Source organism: Malaclemys terrapin, chromosome 9 (genome assembly GCF_027887155.1).
Source record: "Malaclemys terrapin pileata isolate rMalTer1 chromosome 9, rMalTer1.hap1, whole genome shotgun sequence".
Lineage (NCBI taxonomy): Eukaryota > Metazoa > Chordata > Testudines > Emydidae > Malaclemys > Malaclemys terrapin.
The window spans coordinates 39,709,887-39,727,759 of NC_071513.1; the positions used below are offsets into that span (position 1 = coordinate 39,709,887).

The 17,873-nt window shown below is 51.3% G+C and overlaps 1 protein-coding gene across 1 annotated transcript; it reads left to right on the forward strand.

Moving 5' to 3' along the window:
- The first annotated feature begins 281 nt into the window (after nt 1–281).
- On the forward strand, nt 282–16,867 carry CNGA2 (cyclic nucleotide gated channel subunit alpha 2). The gene is made up of 7 exons (XM_054039295.1): nt 282–304; nt 6,068–6,211; nt 8,072–8,182; nt 8,847–9,020; nt 12,195–12,302; nt 13,399–13,505; nt 14,844–16,867. The coding sequence occupies exons 1-7, from the start codon at nt 282–284 to the stop codon at nt 16,265–16,267; spliced, it is 2,091 nt and encodes a 696-aa protein (XP_053895270.1). The 3' UTR covers nt 16,268–16,867.
- Nucleotides 16,868–17,873: the final 1,006 nt, after the last annotated feature.

The following is a 17,873-nucleotide window of genomic DNA, read 5'->3' on the forward strand; positions in this document are numbered from 1 at the left end:
GGCCTAAAGCCAGCCATGACAGGGAGAGATGAGCTCTCCATTATGACAAGATTCTTCTCCTTCTTGAGGGCTGGTTGTGGGGGAGCCTCCCTCTAAGCTCTTGGGGGCGGGGGGGGGGTCCTAACTCAGCCAGGATGACCTTTGTGGAGTGGAGTGAGAAGTTTCCTCCTTCTCAGGACTGACTCACTCTGCTGACTTACTGCTCCTGGCCTGCTGTCTTAGAAGGGAAGTGCCTGAGCACCAAAGCTGGGTCTCTATTGGCACCCTCAGCAAGTCTGCAGATGACACTAAACTGGGGGGAGAGGTAGATACGCTGGAGGGTAGGGATAGGGTCCAGAGTGACCTAGACAAATTAGAGGATTGGGACAAAAGAAATCTGATGAGGTTCAACAAGGACAAGTGCAGAGTCCTGCACTTAGGAAGGAAGAATCACATGCACCACTACAGGCTGGGGACCAACTGGCTATGCAGCAGTTCTGCAGAAAAGGACCTGGGGATTACAGTGGACAAGAAGCTGGATATGAGTCAGCAGTGTGCCCTTGTTGCCAAGAAGGCCAATGACATATTGGACTGTATTAGTAGGAGCATTGCCAGCAGATGGAGGGAAGTGATTATTCCCCTCTATTCGACACTGGTGAGGCCACACCTGGAGTATTACGTCCAGTTTTGGTCCCCCCATTACAGAAGGGATGTGGACAAATTGGAGAGAGTCCAGCGGAGGGCAACAAAAATGATTAAGGGGCTGGGGCACATAACTTATGAGAGGCTGAGGGAACTGGGGTTATTTAGTCTGCAGAAGAGAAGAGTGAGGGGGGATTTGAAAGTAGCCTTCAACTACCTGAAGGGGTGTTCCAAAGGGGATGGAGCTAGATTGTTCTCAGCAGTGGCAGATGACAGAACAAGGAGCAATGATCTCAAGTTGCAGTGGGGGAGGTTTATGTTGGATATTAGGAAACACAATTTCACTAGGAGGGTGGTGAAGCACTGGAATGGGTTACCTAGGGAGGTGGTGGAATCTCCTTCCTTAGAGGTTTTTAAGGACCGGCTTGACAAAGCCCTGGCTGGGATGATTTAGTTGGTGCTGGTCCTGCTTTGAGCAGGGAGTTGGATTGTCGATGACCTCCTGAGGTCTCTTCCAACCCTGATATTCTATGATTCTAAGAGAGCACGGATCCTAGAGCTCCTGGGTCAGTGTGAAGCGGGCACAGTAACATTGACTGGGAAATAATGCTGGGAGACACTGCCAGTGGAAGCAGGAGGTTAGCCTTGGAAACCAGTTTGCACCCTGCCCCACCGGAGCGTTACTCTCTCTGCTAAGGGACTGGAGGGCTCCAGGACTTCGTAGGGGAATGTGGAGGTTTTTTTTATGTCTAAGCTCCTGTTCGGTGGCCTCTGCGATGTGAGTTTTGTGTTCTCTGTTCCATTCCTAAGGGACAGGTGTTCGTACAGAGAATGGGGCCTGGAAACCAAACTCCCTCCTTCTCCTCTGCTGCAGTGACCGCCCCAGTCAGGACTCAGGTGTGTTGGGGAGGGGCGTGATGTACGAGGGCTTCAGCAGGGTCCTGCAGGAGCTGGAAAAGATGAAACGGCAGAGCCAGCTGAGATGCTACTTCGGAGCAGCTGCCCTGTTCTAAGCTGGGCCCCTAGTTAAACTGAGCTGTATCTCCTGAGTCTGGGGGCAGATGTCATAACTTGCTGGGTAGCAGAAAGAGAGCAAAGCTGCCTGGCATGGTCAGATTCCTTAGCTCCTGCATCTCCTGCCTCTATGCTACCTGAGATAGGGCAGGGTCCACCTGGGGCTGTTCCCCAATTCATTTGAGGAAATGGAGAATTTTTATTCTGGGGGATCTGAGATTCTGTGCCAGTCAGAGGTTTATTTAAGGACCAGTAAACAACACAGCGTGCTCTGTCCAGCTACACAATCCTTGAGCCATCATTGGTTCAAATGGTATTATAATGTAAGTGGGGGGAGGGAGGGGGGCTTGGACCCACTTGAATATGAGTTCTCTGGAATGGTTCATCCACCCTGTGCATCTTAAAACCCGTTTTTGCTTCTGTATCTCGGGCAGATAGTTCCACTCTGCACAGTTTGTCAGGTATAAGGACAAACTTCCCCACCCCCTGAGTCTGCCTAGATATTTAAACAGTTCAAAGGGGCTGAATTGACTGCCTGTGAGACACTGCACTAAAACTTTGAGTAAACAAGGGGACAAAGCTTAGCCCTGGGTACATTATAAAAGTGAATTGGGGATTATTCGGGGGGAGTATAAAATCTTCCCTCCTCCCCCTAGAAATAAAACAAGCTGTCACTGTCTAATACAGAGCTGGTCTATGGGGCACTTGATGGGGAGAGCTGGGCTGAATATCTTCCTGGTTTCCAGCTGCTAAATTGCATTAAAAGAATCCTGGTGCCGTGTTTGCCACAGGGAAGTTCTGGAGTTGTGACTGGGGGGAGGGCAGCAGTCTCTCTACTAAGATGTGGTGCACACTATGATAAACCTGGAGACCCCCTGCTCTAACAACTCTGCAGCATTGTTCATGTATCTATTATGGTTTCCCTGCTGCTATCTGGAGCAGCGCAGTGACGGCTGCTAGTCAGAGGCTCAGAAAGGCCCATTTTAATGACTAGCCTTAATTTCAAACGCAGCAGAGAACTTGTGCCTGATGAGGCTTACGGCTTGCTGGGCAAACTTCCGGGCTGTTGTGCAGCCCTGCGGGTCAGGTTTCTTTGTAAGCAAACAGGTACCAGGCGCTGCCAGCCCTGGCTGCAAGAATGGCCTTCAGCAGCACCTCGGTGACAGGGTAGCTTTGACTTTCTTCACTGCCTGGAGTCTTCTGCTTCCATAACTATTGAGTATTCACAAGGGGGCGGGGGGCTGAAGGAGCTGCTCCTCCCTGCACGCTCCCTCTGGGGGGCCTCATTACCTTGCTGAGGTTGCAGCCCCTGGAGCAGCTGGCACCTGTTGTTAGGGCAGTGCTTGATGTTGATGCCATCACCCTGGTAACGGTGCAAAGATTAGAGCTAGTGCGAGAGCATCTTCCCACTTGCACAGCACAGTGAAGGGCCATGAGGGAGGGGGACTGGGGAAGGGAGGGAGGCATGGAAGAAGCAGAGTGGAGCAAAAGGGAATGGGGGAAGGGAGGACGAGAGAGAGGCAGAGATTAAGGAAGAGAAAAATGGGGAGAAATAGGGAAGATCAGTACAGAGGACAGAGAGGAGACAATTTTTCCTCTGCCTAATGTGATCTCTCTGTACGCATACACCCTTTCCCCCTTGTCAGGAGATGCATGTGCTTTTAAAAGATGGTCAAAAGACCACTCCCAGCCATGTCCCATGAGTCAGGCTTGTAAGTGTGGTTCTTGCTAGACTACAGATTGGGAAACTGCCAAGCACAGAGATTAAATACTTTGCTGATGGCCCGTTGGGGAGTCTAGAACCCAGACTTCCAGTTTCCAGCCCTGTGGGTTAACCCCAAGCCTGAATGTGGATAGTACACAACAAGATTTATTCACAAAACCCTGGTTTGTGATCAGGGCCGGCTCCAGTATTTCTAGGGTTACCATATTTCAACAAGCAAAAAAGAGGACGGGAGAAGCCCCGCCCTAGCCCCGCCCCTCCCACTTCCCGCCCCCCCAGAACCCCCAACCCTCCCCCCGTTCCTTGTCCCCTGACTGCCCCCTCCTGGGACCCCTGCCCCTAACTGCCCCCCGGGACTCCACTCCCTATCTAAGCCTCCTTGCCTCTTGTCCCCTGACTGCCCCAACCCTTATCTACACCCCCACCCCCAGACAGACCCCTGGGACTCCCACGCCCCATCCAACCACTCCCCACCCCCTGACAGCCCCCCCCAGAACTCCCAACCCATCTAAACCCCTCTGCTCCCTGTCCCCTGACTGCTCCGATCCCTCTCCCCACTCCTGCCCCCTGACAGCTCCCCCCCAGAACTCCCAGCCCCCTACCCCCCGCTCCTTGTCCCCTGACTGCCCCCTCCTGGGACCCCTGCTCCTAACTGCCCTCCAGAACCCCACCCCCTACCTAAGACTCCCTGTTCCTTGTCCCCTAACTGCCCCCTCCTAAGACCCCCCCCAACTGCCCCCCAGGACCCTACCCCCTACCTGTACCCTGACTGCCCAAAACTTTCTCCACTCCCTTCCAAAAGCCCCCACCCGTTTCTTGACTGCCCCATCCAGAACCTCCCTGTCCCTTCTCCTGCCCCCCCTTACCCTGCTGCTCAGAACAGGGTGTTGGGCTCTGTGCCAGCCGGACACATGGCTGAGCTCCCCAGCACAACACAAAACCCGGTCCCTGGCCCTGCACAGGGCTGCCGGAGCGGGCTGCAGGAGGAGGAGCTGCCGGCCGGCTCAGAATGCAGAGACGGGGGGGTGGGAGGAGGAAGCTGCTCCGGAGTCCAGCCCGGGACTTTCCTGCAGCCCTCCCAGCCTCTCGCTCTGCTCTGCCAGGGGAGGGGGAAATCCCGGACATTGTGAGTGCTTTACAAATTCCCCCGGACGCTATTTTTAGCACACAAAAGGAGGACATGTCCGGGTAAATCCGGACGAATGGTAACCCTAAGTATTTCTGCCGCCCCCCCCCCCCCCCCAAAAAAAAAAGCCGCAATTGCGACCGGCGGTGGCAATTAGGGGGGAAAAATAAAGCCGCGATCAGAGGCGGCAGTTCGGCGGCAGGTCCTTCGTTCCTAGAGGGAGTGTGGGACCTGCCGCCCCTGAATTGTCGCATGTGCTGCCCCTCTCCCTTGGCCGCCTCAGGCACCTGCTTGTTAAACTGGTGCCTGGAGCCGGCCCTGTTTGTGATAGCCGCCTGTGATGATGAAGTTAGGGTTGCCGACTTTCTAATGGCACAAAACCAAACACCCCTGCCCCGCCCGTTCCCTGAGGCCTTGCCCTGCCCCTTCTCTGAGGCCCTGCCCCTGCTCGCTCCATCCCCACTCCCTCCATCGCTCACTCTCCCCCACCCTCACTCCCTTTCACCAGGCTGGGGCAGGGAGTTGGGCTGTGCGAGGGGGTGAGGGCTCTGGCTGGGGGTGCGGGCTCTGGGGTGGATCTGGGAATGAGGGGTTTGGGGTGCAGGAGAGGGCTCCAGGCTGGGGCAGGGGATTGAGGTGCAGGGGGTATGGGCTCTGGGCTGGGGGTCTGGGCTCTGGGTGGGGCCAGAAACGAGGGGCTCAGGGTGCGGGAGGGGACTCCGGGTTGGGGTGTGTGTGCGGGGGTAAGGACTCCGGCTGGGGATGTGGGCTCTGGGGTGGGGCCGGGGATGAAGGGTTTGGGGTGCAGGAGGGGGATCAGGGCTGGGGCAGGAGGTTGGAGTTGGAGTGTGTATATGGGACGCAGGCTCCGGAAGGGAGTTTGGATGTGGGTGGGGACTCTGGGCAGTGGTTTGGGGTGCGGGAGAGGGTTTGGAGTTTGGGGTCCCAGTGGCACTTAACACGGCTCCCAGGAAGCAACCGCCAGGTCTCTGCAGCCCATAGGCGTGTGGGAGGCCAGGGAGGCTCTGCGCGCAGCCTTTGTGCCGGCAGGCGCCACCCCTGCAGCTCCTACTGGTCGCGGTTCCTGGCCAATGGGAGCTGTGGAGCCAGCACTGGGGTAGAGGCAGCACATGGCCTTCCTGGCTGGCCATGCGCCTAGGGACCACAAGGAGCTGGCGGCTGATAGGAGCTGTGCGGAGCTAGGGCAGGCAGGGAGCCTGCCTTAGTCCCGGGCTCCTGCTGCACCGCCAACTAGACTTCTGAAGGCCTGCCAGGGTCCCTGTTCGACCGGGCATTCCAGTCAAAAACCGGACACCTGGCAATCCTAGATGAAATGCATTGTGGGTAATTTTCATCTTCCTCCAGTAGAGGCCACTGCTGGAGGCAGAATGGGGAATGCCCTTTTAGTATGATCTGGGTCAGCAAAGCCTTTGTTCTTGGATGCATCCTCTTCCAACAGCAGAAGCCTTTACGAGTGCTGTGTACAGGGGGTGGGTGACAGCCCTGCATGGGATGTGATACGTGTGTGCCATATATCTTTCAGCTCTTAGTTATTTTCTGCTCTTTCCTGCTTCCTGGGGCAGGGTTCATGCCGGCGGCTTTCTCACATGGAGGATGAAGGGACAGAGTAATGGTCTGAAGAATTCGCCTGCCAGCTGCCCCCCCCGGTTGTCCGTCACAACCAGTACTGAAGATGATCCGGAGCGGACTGAGCTCAGCCCCAGCAGGTCAGGCTGCTCTTCAGTTTGGAACAGGAACGGTTTGCTAGAGAAGGGGAGTCTATTAGTAGGGGTTAAAGGACAGGTGGGCCTCAGATCCCTTCGGGAGGTATCTGGCCCTCTCAGGCATGGCATAATAGAGGAATCTGGACAGCACAACCCAGCTCCAGGGGAACTTAAACTGAAAGTAACCAGAGTGGTATAGGGAACCTCTAGTCGATATGGGAAAAGTGTGTGTGTGAAGGCGTGTCCTGGACACCCAGTTTTGAAGGGGGAGCAGAGCTATTCTGCTGGCTCAGCCTGGCAGGCAGACCAGATAGTGTCTTGTTAATGCTGCTCCCGAAGATAAAGGCTGAGCCGCTTTCTCTCAGGCCAGAGAGTGGAAGGAAGAATCCAGGTAGGAGCCTGAGGGATACAGCTTAGATTTGGAGTTCCAGTCTTGGCTGAGGAATTGGGCAGATCCCAGGAAGGCTCTGTCTGGGTCAGGCAATGCCCACAGTATGTGCCCTGTGTTAGAAAAGGGTGCAGACACCACCTACTTAAAATGTATTGGAGCTTTGGGGAATGCCCCTGAGAGATCCCAACCTCTCCTACATCGAAGGTGCTATCTGTCTTAGATACTTATATGCCCCCATTGAAATAGTAACAAGTTGGTCAGATTCAATACCTATACACACTGATGTCCAAGAACAGTTCGGTGAGAGAAGAAAGTAAGGCCTAGTTACAGAGTGGGAATACCTGTTACTTTGCTCCAAACTACTACTGAGAAAGCCCAAGCTTTAGATGCACAAGGACGGTAGTTTTATATGGACGTGAGCCCGGGCACTGACTAAGAAGGAAGAAAGATGCTAATTACCTTTGAAAATGAAGTGTTGAGATGAATTTTTGGGCCAGTAAGGGAGACTGACACATGCAGAAGCTCTAATAGGGACCTGCACAAGGTCTGTGGACCAAGAATAGTAAATGTAGTGAAGAAGCCCCAATGATTTTAGTGGGCAGGGCACATGGTTAGGATGCTGGAAGGCAGGTGGCTGAGCCTGTTGTGGTGTGCAGCCTGGTGGCCGACCTAGCGGAAGATGGAGAGTGGTGGGGGCAAACTGTGAGAGCAGCCAAGGACCTCTGTGCTCTGTAGAGCCAGGGAGGAAGAGTAACAATAATATACTAGTATCTGAGCACTACATAATCATGAATGTATTTACCCTCGCAGACGTCTGCGAGGCAGGCAGTGCAGTTATCCCTATTGTACAGCTGGGAACTGAGGCACGGAAGGCTAAGTGACTTACCCAGGATCACACCAGCTGTCTCTGGAGGAGCAAGGACTTGAACTCTAGTCCCCTGAATCACAGGCTAGCACCCTAATCATTGGACCATCCTCCCTCTCAGAATCAGGGCTTTAGCAGTGAACACATACCCCAGGGGTTGGTGAAACCAGTGAGTATCCAAAGGGAAATCCAGACCTCACTGTGCAAGCAGCCTGGTCACTTTACTCCAGCTCCTCCTGGACACCCACCCTATTCTCCACTGAAAGCCAGGTGGGCTCACGTGCTTGGAGGGGAACACTGAGGAGATGATATTACCATGAGCAACATCTCTAGGCTGAGTGGAGGAAATCAAGGATTGAAATAACAGAGAGGATCCCTCCTTGCTTTGTTCTAGCACAGATGGATGTGGGGAAGTCCATGTCTGACTGAACTTGGGGACCCTATGCAATCGCACACGTCAAGGAGCAGAGGGCTGGGAAGCGGGAGGGCAGGATCTTGATGATGTCAGGTCTCTTCTTTTCTTCCCTCAGGGTCTAGTTCATCTAAAATAACTGGTGGTGAACACCGAGCAAGCAGAGAGTTATCTGATCTCTTTTCTCTTCTGCAGAGCCCTGTCTGCAGGTGAAGACACCTCCTCGGAGCTGCAGAGGGTGGCTGCGTTGGACAATGCAGATCAGCCAGATCGCTCCACCTTCCAAGGGAGAGGAGCTCTGTCCAGGTACTTGTGCCTGTAGGATGTAGCCAGGCATGGGATGAAGGGATGAGCACTGAGTACTGTTCAACCACCACTGCTTTTGCAGGGCCGTGTGGGGTTCCAAATGACCAGCATGTTCGGGCCCAGCTGCTCTGTGCTTACAAAGTGAAGTATTAACCTGTCACCTCTGGCAAATCCTTTTCCAGCTGCACTGGGCCAAGTGGGCTCTTTTACAACTGTGGCCTTTTCATTCACCCCCTGAAGAGGTGACATTTTCCTGGCTTAGGGCCTAATCCTGTGCTGAGCTGAGCTCCCTCCTCTCTCGCTGCATTCAGTGGGAGTTGGGGATGTTTGGCACCACACCAGATCCCATTGGCTTTACGGGGGGCTGAAGATCTTGGATTCAGACTTGCTGGTTTCTGTACAGGTTCACCTGGCATGCAATAAGTGTGTCCAGCTGTGTGGAGGGCTAGAATGCCGAGACAGTGAGCCCAGGGGGCTGGAGGGTGCTCATGCTGTATGTCCATGGTTTAGAATAGGCATTTGGCTTAGGTGTGCACAGTCCATCAGCACCCATGCAGCTGCACTTGGGACCACACAGAGACACCTATGAACAACGTGCTGGCTGGGAATGTGTTTTCTGTCACGGCACAGACTCCTGACTCTGGCTTCTTCTCTCCCTGGCCAGGATAGTCCGACTGGTCGTGGTGCTCAGAGACTGGGCTAACAAAGGCTTGCGGGAGGAGGAGCAAAGGCCAGACTCGTTTCTTGAGCGGTTCCATGGGCCGGAGCTCCAGACGGTGACTGAAGGAGATGGCAACGCCCAAGGGGACCAAGAAAACGGCGGCAGCAAACGCAAAAAGTAGAGTGTGTTTTTTCTCTAAAACGTCTTGGCAGAAAGGGAAATGTTTCTTGTATGTGGTAGACCTCTTCCCCCACACCCTCTGGGCTCCTCTGTCCCACGATGAAGGGGGCTAAGTGATTTGATTGTGTGCCCTGATACAAGCAGGACGGTTGCATGAACTAGAGGTGACTGGGGTCACCATGCTATGTTATGTCAGAGGACCAGACCCAGCTCAGTTAACTCTGTTTCTGAACAGTTTGGTATCAGTGTGTTTACTGTCTGGGCCCTGGTAGGGGAAGTGTATACAAGTTGTTCCTGATCCATTGCCCAGATATGGGCACCTGCACCTGTAGTTGGTGCGTACCCTTTACTCACTGTCTAGTCTCACATGCCATCCCTGATTCTGTACTAGACCCTTATACTAATCACTTGTATCTGCCACAGTGCTCACAGCTGGCACATCCTGATCACAGGGTCTCAAAGCGCTTTATAAAGGTCTGTAAGTCATAGTGTCCCCATTTTATAGAAGGGCAAAACTAAGGCTTATAGCACTGGTTTGCTATCTTTTCCATACGGTGGCCCCCTTTTCTATACAGGACCTCCTTCCAATCTAGCCATGACCCCTCTTCCATGTCGCAATATGGGAAGGCAGTGTGGCTGTTCGTGATCCCCTGGCTGAGAGCCCCTGGTTTTGAATGTTTAAGCGCAAATCAGAAGTCTGAGGCAGAGTTTGAAATGGTCTCTCTAGGCTCCCAGCTCCCCAACCCAAAGTGCAGCTATTAGGCCCAGCTACCTCTCATCAGCAGTAACTCCTTCCAGGAGGAACTCCTTGGGGGATTTTGACAAAGTGCGTGAGTCACTTGGCTGATGCTGTATTTGCATCATCTGCAGGAGAGGAAGGGAAGTGTGTTCCTTGCCCAAGCCTTCTGCCAGAACATACTTTGTGAGGGCTAGTTCTCTAAAAGGCTCTTTCAAATCCAGTCCTTTCATCTGCTCTACACACACTCACATAGTGAAAAACAGTAACCTGGCTTTTCTTCCTCTATAATTAAAGGGCAAAGCTCATTGACTAGTCTGGACCCCTCCATTATAAATGGTAATTAGAACACTGAGAAATGATTGTTTTCTGCAGGAGAAAAATATCAGAGGCTTGTATCTGAGACTTTAATAGCCAGAGAAGAAAATGTTCTGCCCTGCGAGGTTAAGGGTATCTTGTTAATTATCAGAGGCAATAGGCTTAGAACTCGAATACAGAGAGATGGAATTGGAGTATATTCTGAAGGGGTACAGTGAGGTTCTTCAACCAGAATGAGCTCTGGACAGGGGGCTGCCACCTTGCTGAGGTTTGGCTTGCAGGCAAAATCTGTCTGCATCTGCTTGTTGTGGTGCAACAAAATGTCACCATAATGTTATATGACGGGATGGCAAAGACGGTGGTTGTTACATGTTTGCTAGCTTGAAGTTCTGTGGGGCCATTACTCCATTTGAAGATTTGTAAATTCAGGATGGTCCCACAAAATTCAGGATGGGTTCCCTGGCCACCTGGTGCACACAGGGATGACTAAGGGTGGGGGTTTCCCATTTCCATCATTCTCTAGGGAGAAATAGCTCATTGACCAGAGATTGGGGACAGAGATCAAGCCACTACCTGTCATGACATTGTCACTAATGTGATGTTGTGACGGAGCATTTCGGCATCCTCATGCAATTATTTCCCCTTGGGGCTGACTGATCCATGATGACCACCAGGGGTTCATAAAGCAAAATGGCATCCTCCATACATCGTGACCCTGCAGGCGCCATATGCGATGTGTGGAGCAAAATGATGTCCTCCACACTCAGGGGTGCTGGAACAATTTTGTATAGTGGGGGTGCTGAGAGCCATTGAACCAAACTGTAGACCCTGCATATAATGGAAACCACTTCAAGCCAGGGGATGTGGCAGCACCCCTAGTTTCAGCACCTATGTCCACACTAGGGATCAGTGCAACCCCATCTGCTGATGGCACAACCCCATTGGGGTTGTGACCCACAGTTTGGGAGCTGGTGGCTTAGCTGCTTCTGAGATCAGCTATGTGATGTGCAGACACAGTAGAAGACAGTCTGTTTCTCTGAAAACTCTTGACCCATTTTTAGAGCCATGTTGAACAACCACCGTTGTTGTGGCCCTACCAAAACCGTGTGAGAACCTGCTCTCCAGGCTTTGCCCAATGCGTTATTCCTAAAGCTCGGTGCTGTGCAAAATGCGTTATTCCTAAAGCTCGATGCACGATGCCTGTGCTGTGCAAAACCAGGGGCATAAACAAAAGGCCAGAAGATGCTGGTTTTGAAGGTGGCAGAAGCAGCACTGGAGGGTGAGGGAACTGGCAATTGCCAAATGGAAAACAGTGAAATTTGTTGGGAAATGAGTTGTTTTCTATTTCTGGGAGGGATTTTTGTAAACTCAAAGGCTGTGGGGAATTTTGTCCTCTTGGCACAAAGTGAAAGAGAGACAAGCCTATCAGTTCGGAAGCAGAGTTTCTGTCCCCTCTCTCCTCCAGTGAAATCTAGCAATTGCAGCACACACGTCTTACTGCTCAGTCCCTAGATAAGCAGGATCAAATGCTTGGGAACAGTTCAAAGGCTGGACCCAGCAATTCAGTGAGCAGACTGCAGGCAGCATAAAGCAGAACGGAAATGGCAATTCCATAGTACTAGCTGCCACAGCAACCCCTTTCCTTCCTTAGTGTGGCACCTTGTATGCCCCTAAACTGCATGCATTTTACTCTGCCCTAATCAGTACTAGAGTTATAAACTATCTCAGAACTGTATCTATTATACTGACACAAACTGTCCCAGCATTCTATATGAGAGAGCATGTTGTCTAGTGGTGGCAACAGCAGCTTGGAAATCAAATTCCTGATTCTGCCACTGACTTGCTGGGTGACATTGGGCAAGTCAGTCAGCTGCTCTGTGCCTCAGTTTCCCCATCTGTAAATTGAGTGAGCTCATTTTTTCCTACCGCAAAGGGGTGTTGGGTGGGGGATGGTTAACTGAGAAACCTTGGCAGGTTCTTAGTGCTCTTTAGATGGAAGGGGCTCAGTGCTGCTTCCACAGTGCTGATATAATTAAACCAAACTGTAATTGATGCTGCTTGTGCCCTTAACCACATGCAGTCTCCGACGCCCTAGTTGCCTCGGTTTCTATTTTCAGGAAGAACTGGGAGCTCTTTGTGGTGGATCCTGCTGGAGACTGGTATTATCACTGGCTGCTTGTCATTGCAGTGCCCGTCCTTTACAACTGGTGTTTACTTGTGGCAAGGTGAGTAGGGAGCATTCCAGGGCAACTCTGTTCTGTATCTCTTCCACCACCATAGATGCCATCTCTGAGATCAGAATCAGCCAGCTGAAAACTGGCTTATGTCTTGCATTGTTTGTTTCTGAGGCTGCTTATCACTGTGTGGCTGGCCCATTCAAAGGGAGGGAGGGCTCGGCCCACCTGTGATACAGCTGATTTGCCTCCTGGGGCAGAGAGGATGAATTAGATCACGTGAGAGGTGGTCATGTGTCTAAATTAGAGGTGTGGTGGGGGGAAGTAGTGGTCAGTAGACAGCTGGAGGGCGGTGACTGCAGAGTGAAGTTGAAGGAAGAGTGTTTCCTGCAGTGGTCCCTCTGGGAGGGAGTTGTGGCTGGGTAGAAAGCCCTGGTTGGAAGTTTTGCTTTCCTTTTGGGGAGAAGGCAAAGAAAGCAGGCCAGGCCTTGCATCTTGTCCAGCGGCTCTGAGAGCAGTAAGAGACGGTACCTCGGGGAGGTGGGGTTGTGCTGGGAGTAAGGCCGGGGTGGAAGTCTTTTTGGGTTCATTTTTGAACTTTATGCTAATAAGCCAGACCCCCAGAAAGGCTGTTGTTGGACTTCTGAATGTTTTGGGAATATCTGAGGAGTCCAAGGAGGGAAACTGAGGCAGACCCACCCTGGCCACGCGGGGGCACAGGGGAAGTGCTTGACCTTGTTGCATCAGTAGCAAAAAATCCACATTTTTCTGTTGTCATGGCTCTGGAAAGGTAGAGCCTCTTCCATCTAGGTTAGCTGCATGTGCTGGGTTGGTAACAACTGAGTGTGGGGTGGTGGAATGGCATTATGCTGTTGCATGTGGGAGGCAGTTTCAGTAGCATTACTGCTTAGCTTAGCGGAGGGCAGATGTCGCAGACAGGATGGACTTAATTTCCGAGGAGTGAGGGAATGGCTGGCAATTGTCAGAGATCAGCCCTGGTGGCCACTGGGACACCACAGCCTATAGGAACCCAGTATCCGCCTTTGTTCAGTATAGGTGATGGAGTTGAGTTGGTTTTGGTATCTTGATAACACCCTTTTCCCCCTCCCCATCCCCCCACAATTACTGCCATGTGCTTCTTCTGCAGAGCCTGTTTCAGTGACCTCCAGAGGGACTATTGGATCCATTGGCTGGTGCTGGACTATGTCTCGGACTGTATCTACGTCGCTGATATTGTCATTCGGCTGCGCACAGGTGAGCAGAAGAGGCAGCCTAGCCTGGGAAGGATTTGTTTTAATGTTATCACCTGAGATTTGATAGAAGCTGTGAGGGGCTGGCCTGATCTGGGGCTCCTTTAGGAGGAGTGGCTTAATCCAGTGATTCTGAACCAGGGGTACATGCACCCCCTGGAAGACATCTGCGTACCCTCAGATTACATCAACTCATCTAGATATTTGCCTAGTTTTACAACAGGCTACATACAAAGCACTAGCAAAGTCAGTGCAAACTAAAATTTCAGACAGGCAATGACTTGTTTATATGGCTCTATACACTGAAATGTAAGTACAATATTTATATTCCAATTGATTGATGTATTTTATAATTCTGTGGTAAAAATAAGCCAGTAAGCGATTGTTCAGTACTAGTGTGCTGTGACACTTTTGTATTTTGATGTCTGATTTTGTAAGCAAGTAGTTTTTAAGTAAGATGAAGTTGGGGATACTCAAGGCAAATCAGACTCCTGAAAGGGGTACAGTAGTCTGGAAAGGTTGAGAGCCACTGGCTTAATCCATACCTCGGTGTTAGCTGGCAGGAAACGGCCTCTGGAGAAAGAATCTCATTAAAAGCTCTGTAAAATAGACTAAGTTTCAAAATGAAAGATTCATCATCCACAGCTTTTAACTTCACCTATGAATAATTGTACAAAATTACCCACATGACCATTAGTGTTCGGGCACAGCTTTAAGTCTATGTCTCTGGTTTGGTATCTGTTAAGTTAATGAGTAATCTAAATGGAAAAACGGTAGAATTTAATGTTCCCAGAACGTAGCTGGCTGCTTTGCAATTTCTGTCTGTCACTGAAGAGCTCTGATCTAATTCACTATATGCAGGGCGGAAATATCAGTATGTCCTCCTATCTCTGTGTCATCAGAGTAAATTCCTAAGTACCCTGTTTCCCCGAAAATAAGACATCCTCCGAAAATAAGGCCTACTTACAGTTTTGCCTCTCGTTGTAATATATGGCATCCCCCCGATAATAAGACCTCCCCGATAATAAGGCATCCACCGATAATAAGGCATTTTTCATTTCTGAAAAATAAGACATCCCCTGAAAATAAGACCTAGCGCATCTTTGGGAGCAAAAATTAATATAAGACACTGTCTTATTTTCGGGGAAACAGGGTAATACCTTTTTGTGGCTTTTTCCAGATGAAGCGCTTGAGGGCTGGCAAAGGCTTGTAGACTGAGCAGATCAGGCAGAATTAGAAATATTTTAATTACTATATGTGTATGTTGGTTGAATGCAACCCCAAAGCCAAGAGAACAAACATATCTGAGCCAAGATAATTCTTCCCCTTGTTTCTCTGGTAGGTTTTTTGGAACAGGGTCTGCTGGTCAGGGACCTGAAGAAGCTACGGGATAACTACATCACCACCTTACAATTCAAGCTGGATGTCCTCTCCATCTTGCCAACAGACCTGGCCTACCTTGCAGTAGGATTACATCAGCCTGAACTACGCTTCAACCGGCTGCTGCACTTCTCCCGCATGTTTGAGTTCTTCGACCGGACTGAGACCAGAACCAGCTACCCAAATATCTTCAGGATCAGCAACCTGGTTCTCTACATCCTGATAATCATCCATTGGAACGCCTGTATTTACTATGCCATCTCCAAGGCCATTGGGTTTGGGACGGACACCTGGGTGTATCCCAATATCACCGACCCTGAGTATGGCTATCTCGCCAGAGAATATGTCTACTGCCTCTACTGGTCCACTCTGACCCTGACCACCATTGGGGAGACCCCACCCCCAGAGCGTGATGAAGAGTACCTCTTTGTCATTGTTGATTTCCTCATTGGTGTCCTGATCTTTGCCACCATCGTGGGGAATGTGGGCTCCATGATCTCCAACATGAATGCCACCAGGGCAGAGTTCCAGGCCAAGATAGATGCCATCAAGCACTACATGCAATTCCGCAAGGTCAGCAGGCACATGGAGGCCAAAGTTATCAAGTGGTTCGACTACCTGTGGACCAACAAGAAGGCTGTGGATGAGCGTGAGGTCCTCAAGAACCTCCCTGACAAGCTGAGGGCAGAGATTGCCATCAACGTCCATCTGGAGACTTTGAAGAAGGTGAGAATCTTCCAGGACTGTGAGGCTGGTCTGCTGGTGGAGCTAGTGCTGAAGCTTCGACCACAGGTTTTCAGCCCAGGAGATTACATTTGCCGGAAGGGGGACATTGGCAAGGAGATGTACATCATCAAGGAAGGAAAGCTGGCTGTGGTGGCAGACGATGGCGTGACACAGTATGCTTTACTCACCGCGGGAAGCTGCTTTGGCGAGATCAGCATCCTCAACATCAAAGGGAGCAAAATGGGCAACCGGCGCACGGCCAACATCCGAAGCCTTGGCTACTCCGATCTCTTCTGCCTGTCAAAGGACGACTTGATGGAAGCAGTGACCGAGTACCCTGATGCCAAGCGGGTCCTGGAGGAGCGTGGCCGGGAGATCCTGATCAAGGAAGGGCTTCTGGATGAGTCTGCGGCCGCAGAGAGCTCAGAAGGGAAGGACACTGAGCAGAAGCTGGAGAGGCTGGAGTCCCACCTGGACACGCTGCACACCCGTTTTGCCCGGCTCCTGACTGAGTACAATGCTGCCCAGCTGAAGCTCAAACAGCGCATCACTGTCTTGGAGTCCAGGGTAAAGCAGTACAACCAGGAGGAATTCTTCTCCGACAGCTCAGACAGCTCCCTGGAGGAAGAAGAAGCAGCTAAATCCAAAGGACAGGAGTGAGGGCCACAGATGTCAGCTCTGGCTGTGTGTGCACGGTGCTGAGATGGTATTTCCAGGAATGCATTGCTCCCACTGCCTTGTATGAGACTTATCTTGAACCCATAGAAGTGCTGCTGCTGGCCTTAGATGGCTGAGAACTGAGTAGAGAGCAGTCAGGTGACTCCAGTAGCTCTCACTCAAGTTGATCTCTCTCCTTGCTGCCTTTATCCAAGACCTCACAGATCAGTAAAAGCACAAGACTGACCTCTGCTGCTGCTAACATTTCCTTCAAGCTCCTTCAGTGAGCCTGCTGTCCTCTTTCTGGCCTTAGAGATCGGGACTCCATTAACTCAGCGCCTTGCACGTGGGAGTCAGTGAGGACTTCTGGGCCCTGGCATTGCCGAGGTGGGGGTGCATAAGCATTGATGTAGTCAGAGATCTTCACTTCTCCCGTTTTTGATGGGGCTGGTGAGGAGGATGACCTTTATTATCTTACGGGAATGCTGGTCCTTCTAAACCGCAAGGGAGAAACTGAAGCATAAACCAGATGCTCATTAATGTATTTTGGTATCTGCTTTTATAACACACACACTATGTTATGTAAATACTTCTTTTCCAGTGTCTGAGTCCATATGTTCAAGAGACTAAAACCTGATGGGGGGCGGGGAGGGGGAATCCAGCCATAGCCCTATCTGTCTGCAAATGGAATGTCTTCTGGTTCAGCATAGCCCTGTAGGTCAGACTCATGATAGCCCTGAACAGGAGATGATGGCAGAGGATGGTGGGGATAGGAGAAACCTATTCCCTACCTTACCAGGCTGTATTTTCCTGTATGAACATCTTGCTTAGTAGGCAGAAATACTCGTGTGTGTATTTAGTACTTGGTTCATGAGGTTGAGGAGCAATTTTCCTGGATGCATTTCCTAGGTCATGCTTTCCTGGAGAATGGCCTTTTGCTAGGCATTCTGTTCCCGAACCGCTGGGTACAGTGGCAGCTTGAATTTTACTTGGGCTAGAGAAGCCTCCGGTCACATTAGCAGTGTGCTTGGGGCTGACAGCACCTGTTCCTTTAGGTGCAAAAATAAGAATCTCTCTCTTCCCCCCCCCCTTTAATCATGTACCAGGGATGCATGTTCTAAAGACACAAAGCTGTGGCAAGACCCAACTACCTGCCTTTTGTTTACAGTGGGTAACTCATAGGGTGTTAGCAGAGCCCATGTATTTTTCTACATGATATTCCCCTTTGCCAAGCAGCAGGTGTCAGGGCTTTGCAGATCAGTTTGGAGGAGGAATTGGTGACCCAGGGTCAGGGGATGAAATGTTGGTCCCCTTGAGGTCTATGGCAAAACACCTGTTGACTTCACTGGGGCTGGGATTTCACCCCTCGTGTATTCTTGGTGTAACTGTTTATTTACTAGCTGTTTCCTTGGTCACAAACAGCAGCCAGGCAATTCCCTCTTGCAGCAACCTCACCTCTGCTCTGTCCGTGAGAAGCAGCTGTGCGTGGCCTCTGTTGCTTAAAACGCCATTCCCTGCTCTGCCTCAGCTCCTGAGCTTCAGCTGGGAAATCCCCTAATCCAAGCTCCCCACACGGCCTTCAGCGGTGAGCCTGGGCACCAACCCTGCT

Excerpts from the sequence above, each read along its gene's own strand:
- CNGA2 (XM_054039295.1), top strand. The coding sequence starts at position 282 with ATGACACTAAACTGGGGGGAGAG. Across the intron at positions 8,183-8,846 it reads GGGAGAGGAGCTCTGTCCAG|GATAGTCCGACTGGTCGTGG; the intron begins GTACTTGTGCCT and ends CTCCCTGGCCAG. Across the intron at positions 12,303-13,398 it reads TGGTGTTTACTTGTGGCAAG|AGCCTGTTTCAGTGACCTCC; the intron begins GTGAGTAGGGAG and ends CTTCTTCTGCAG.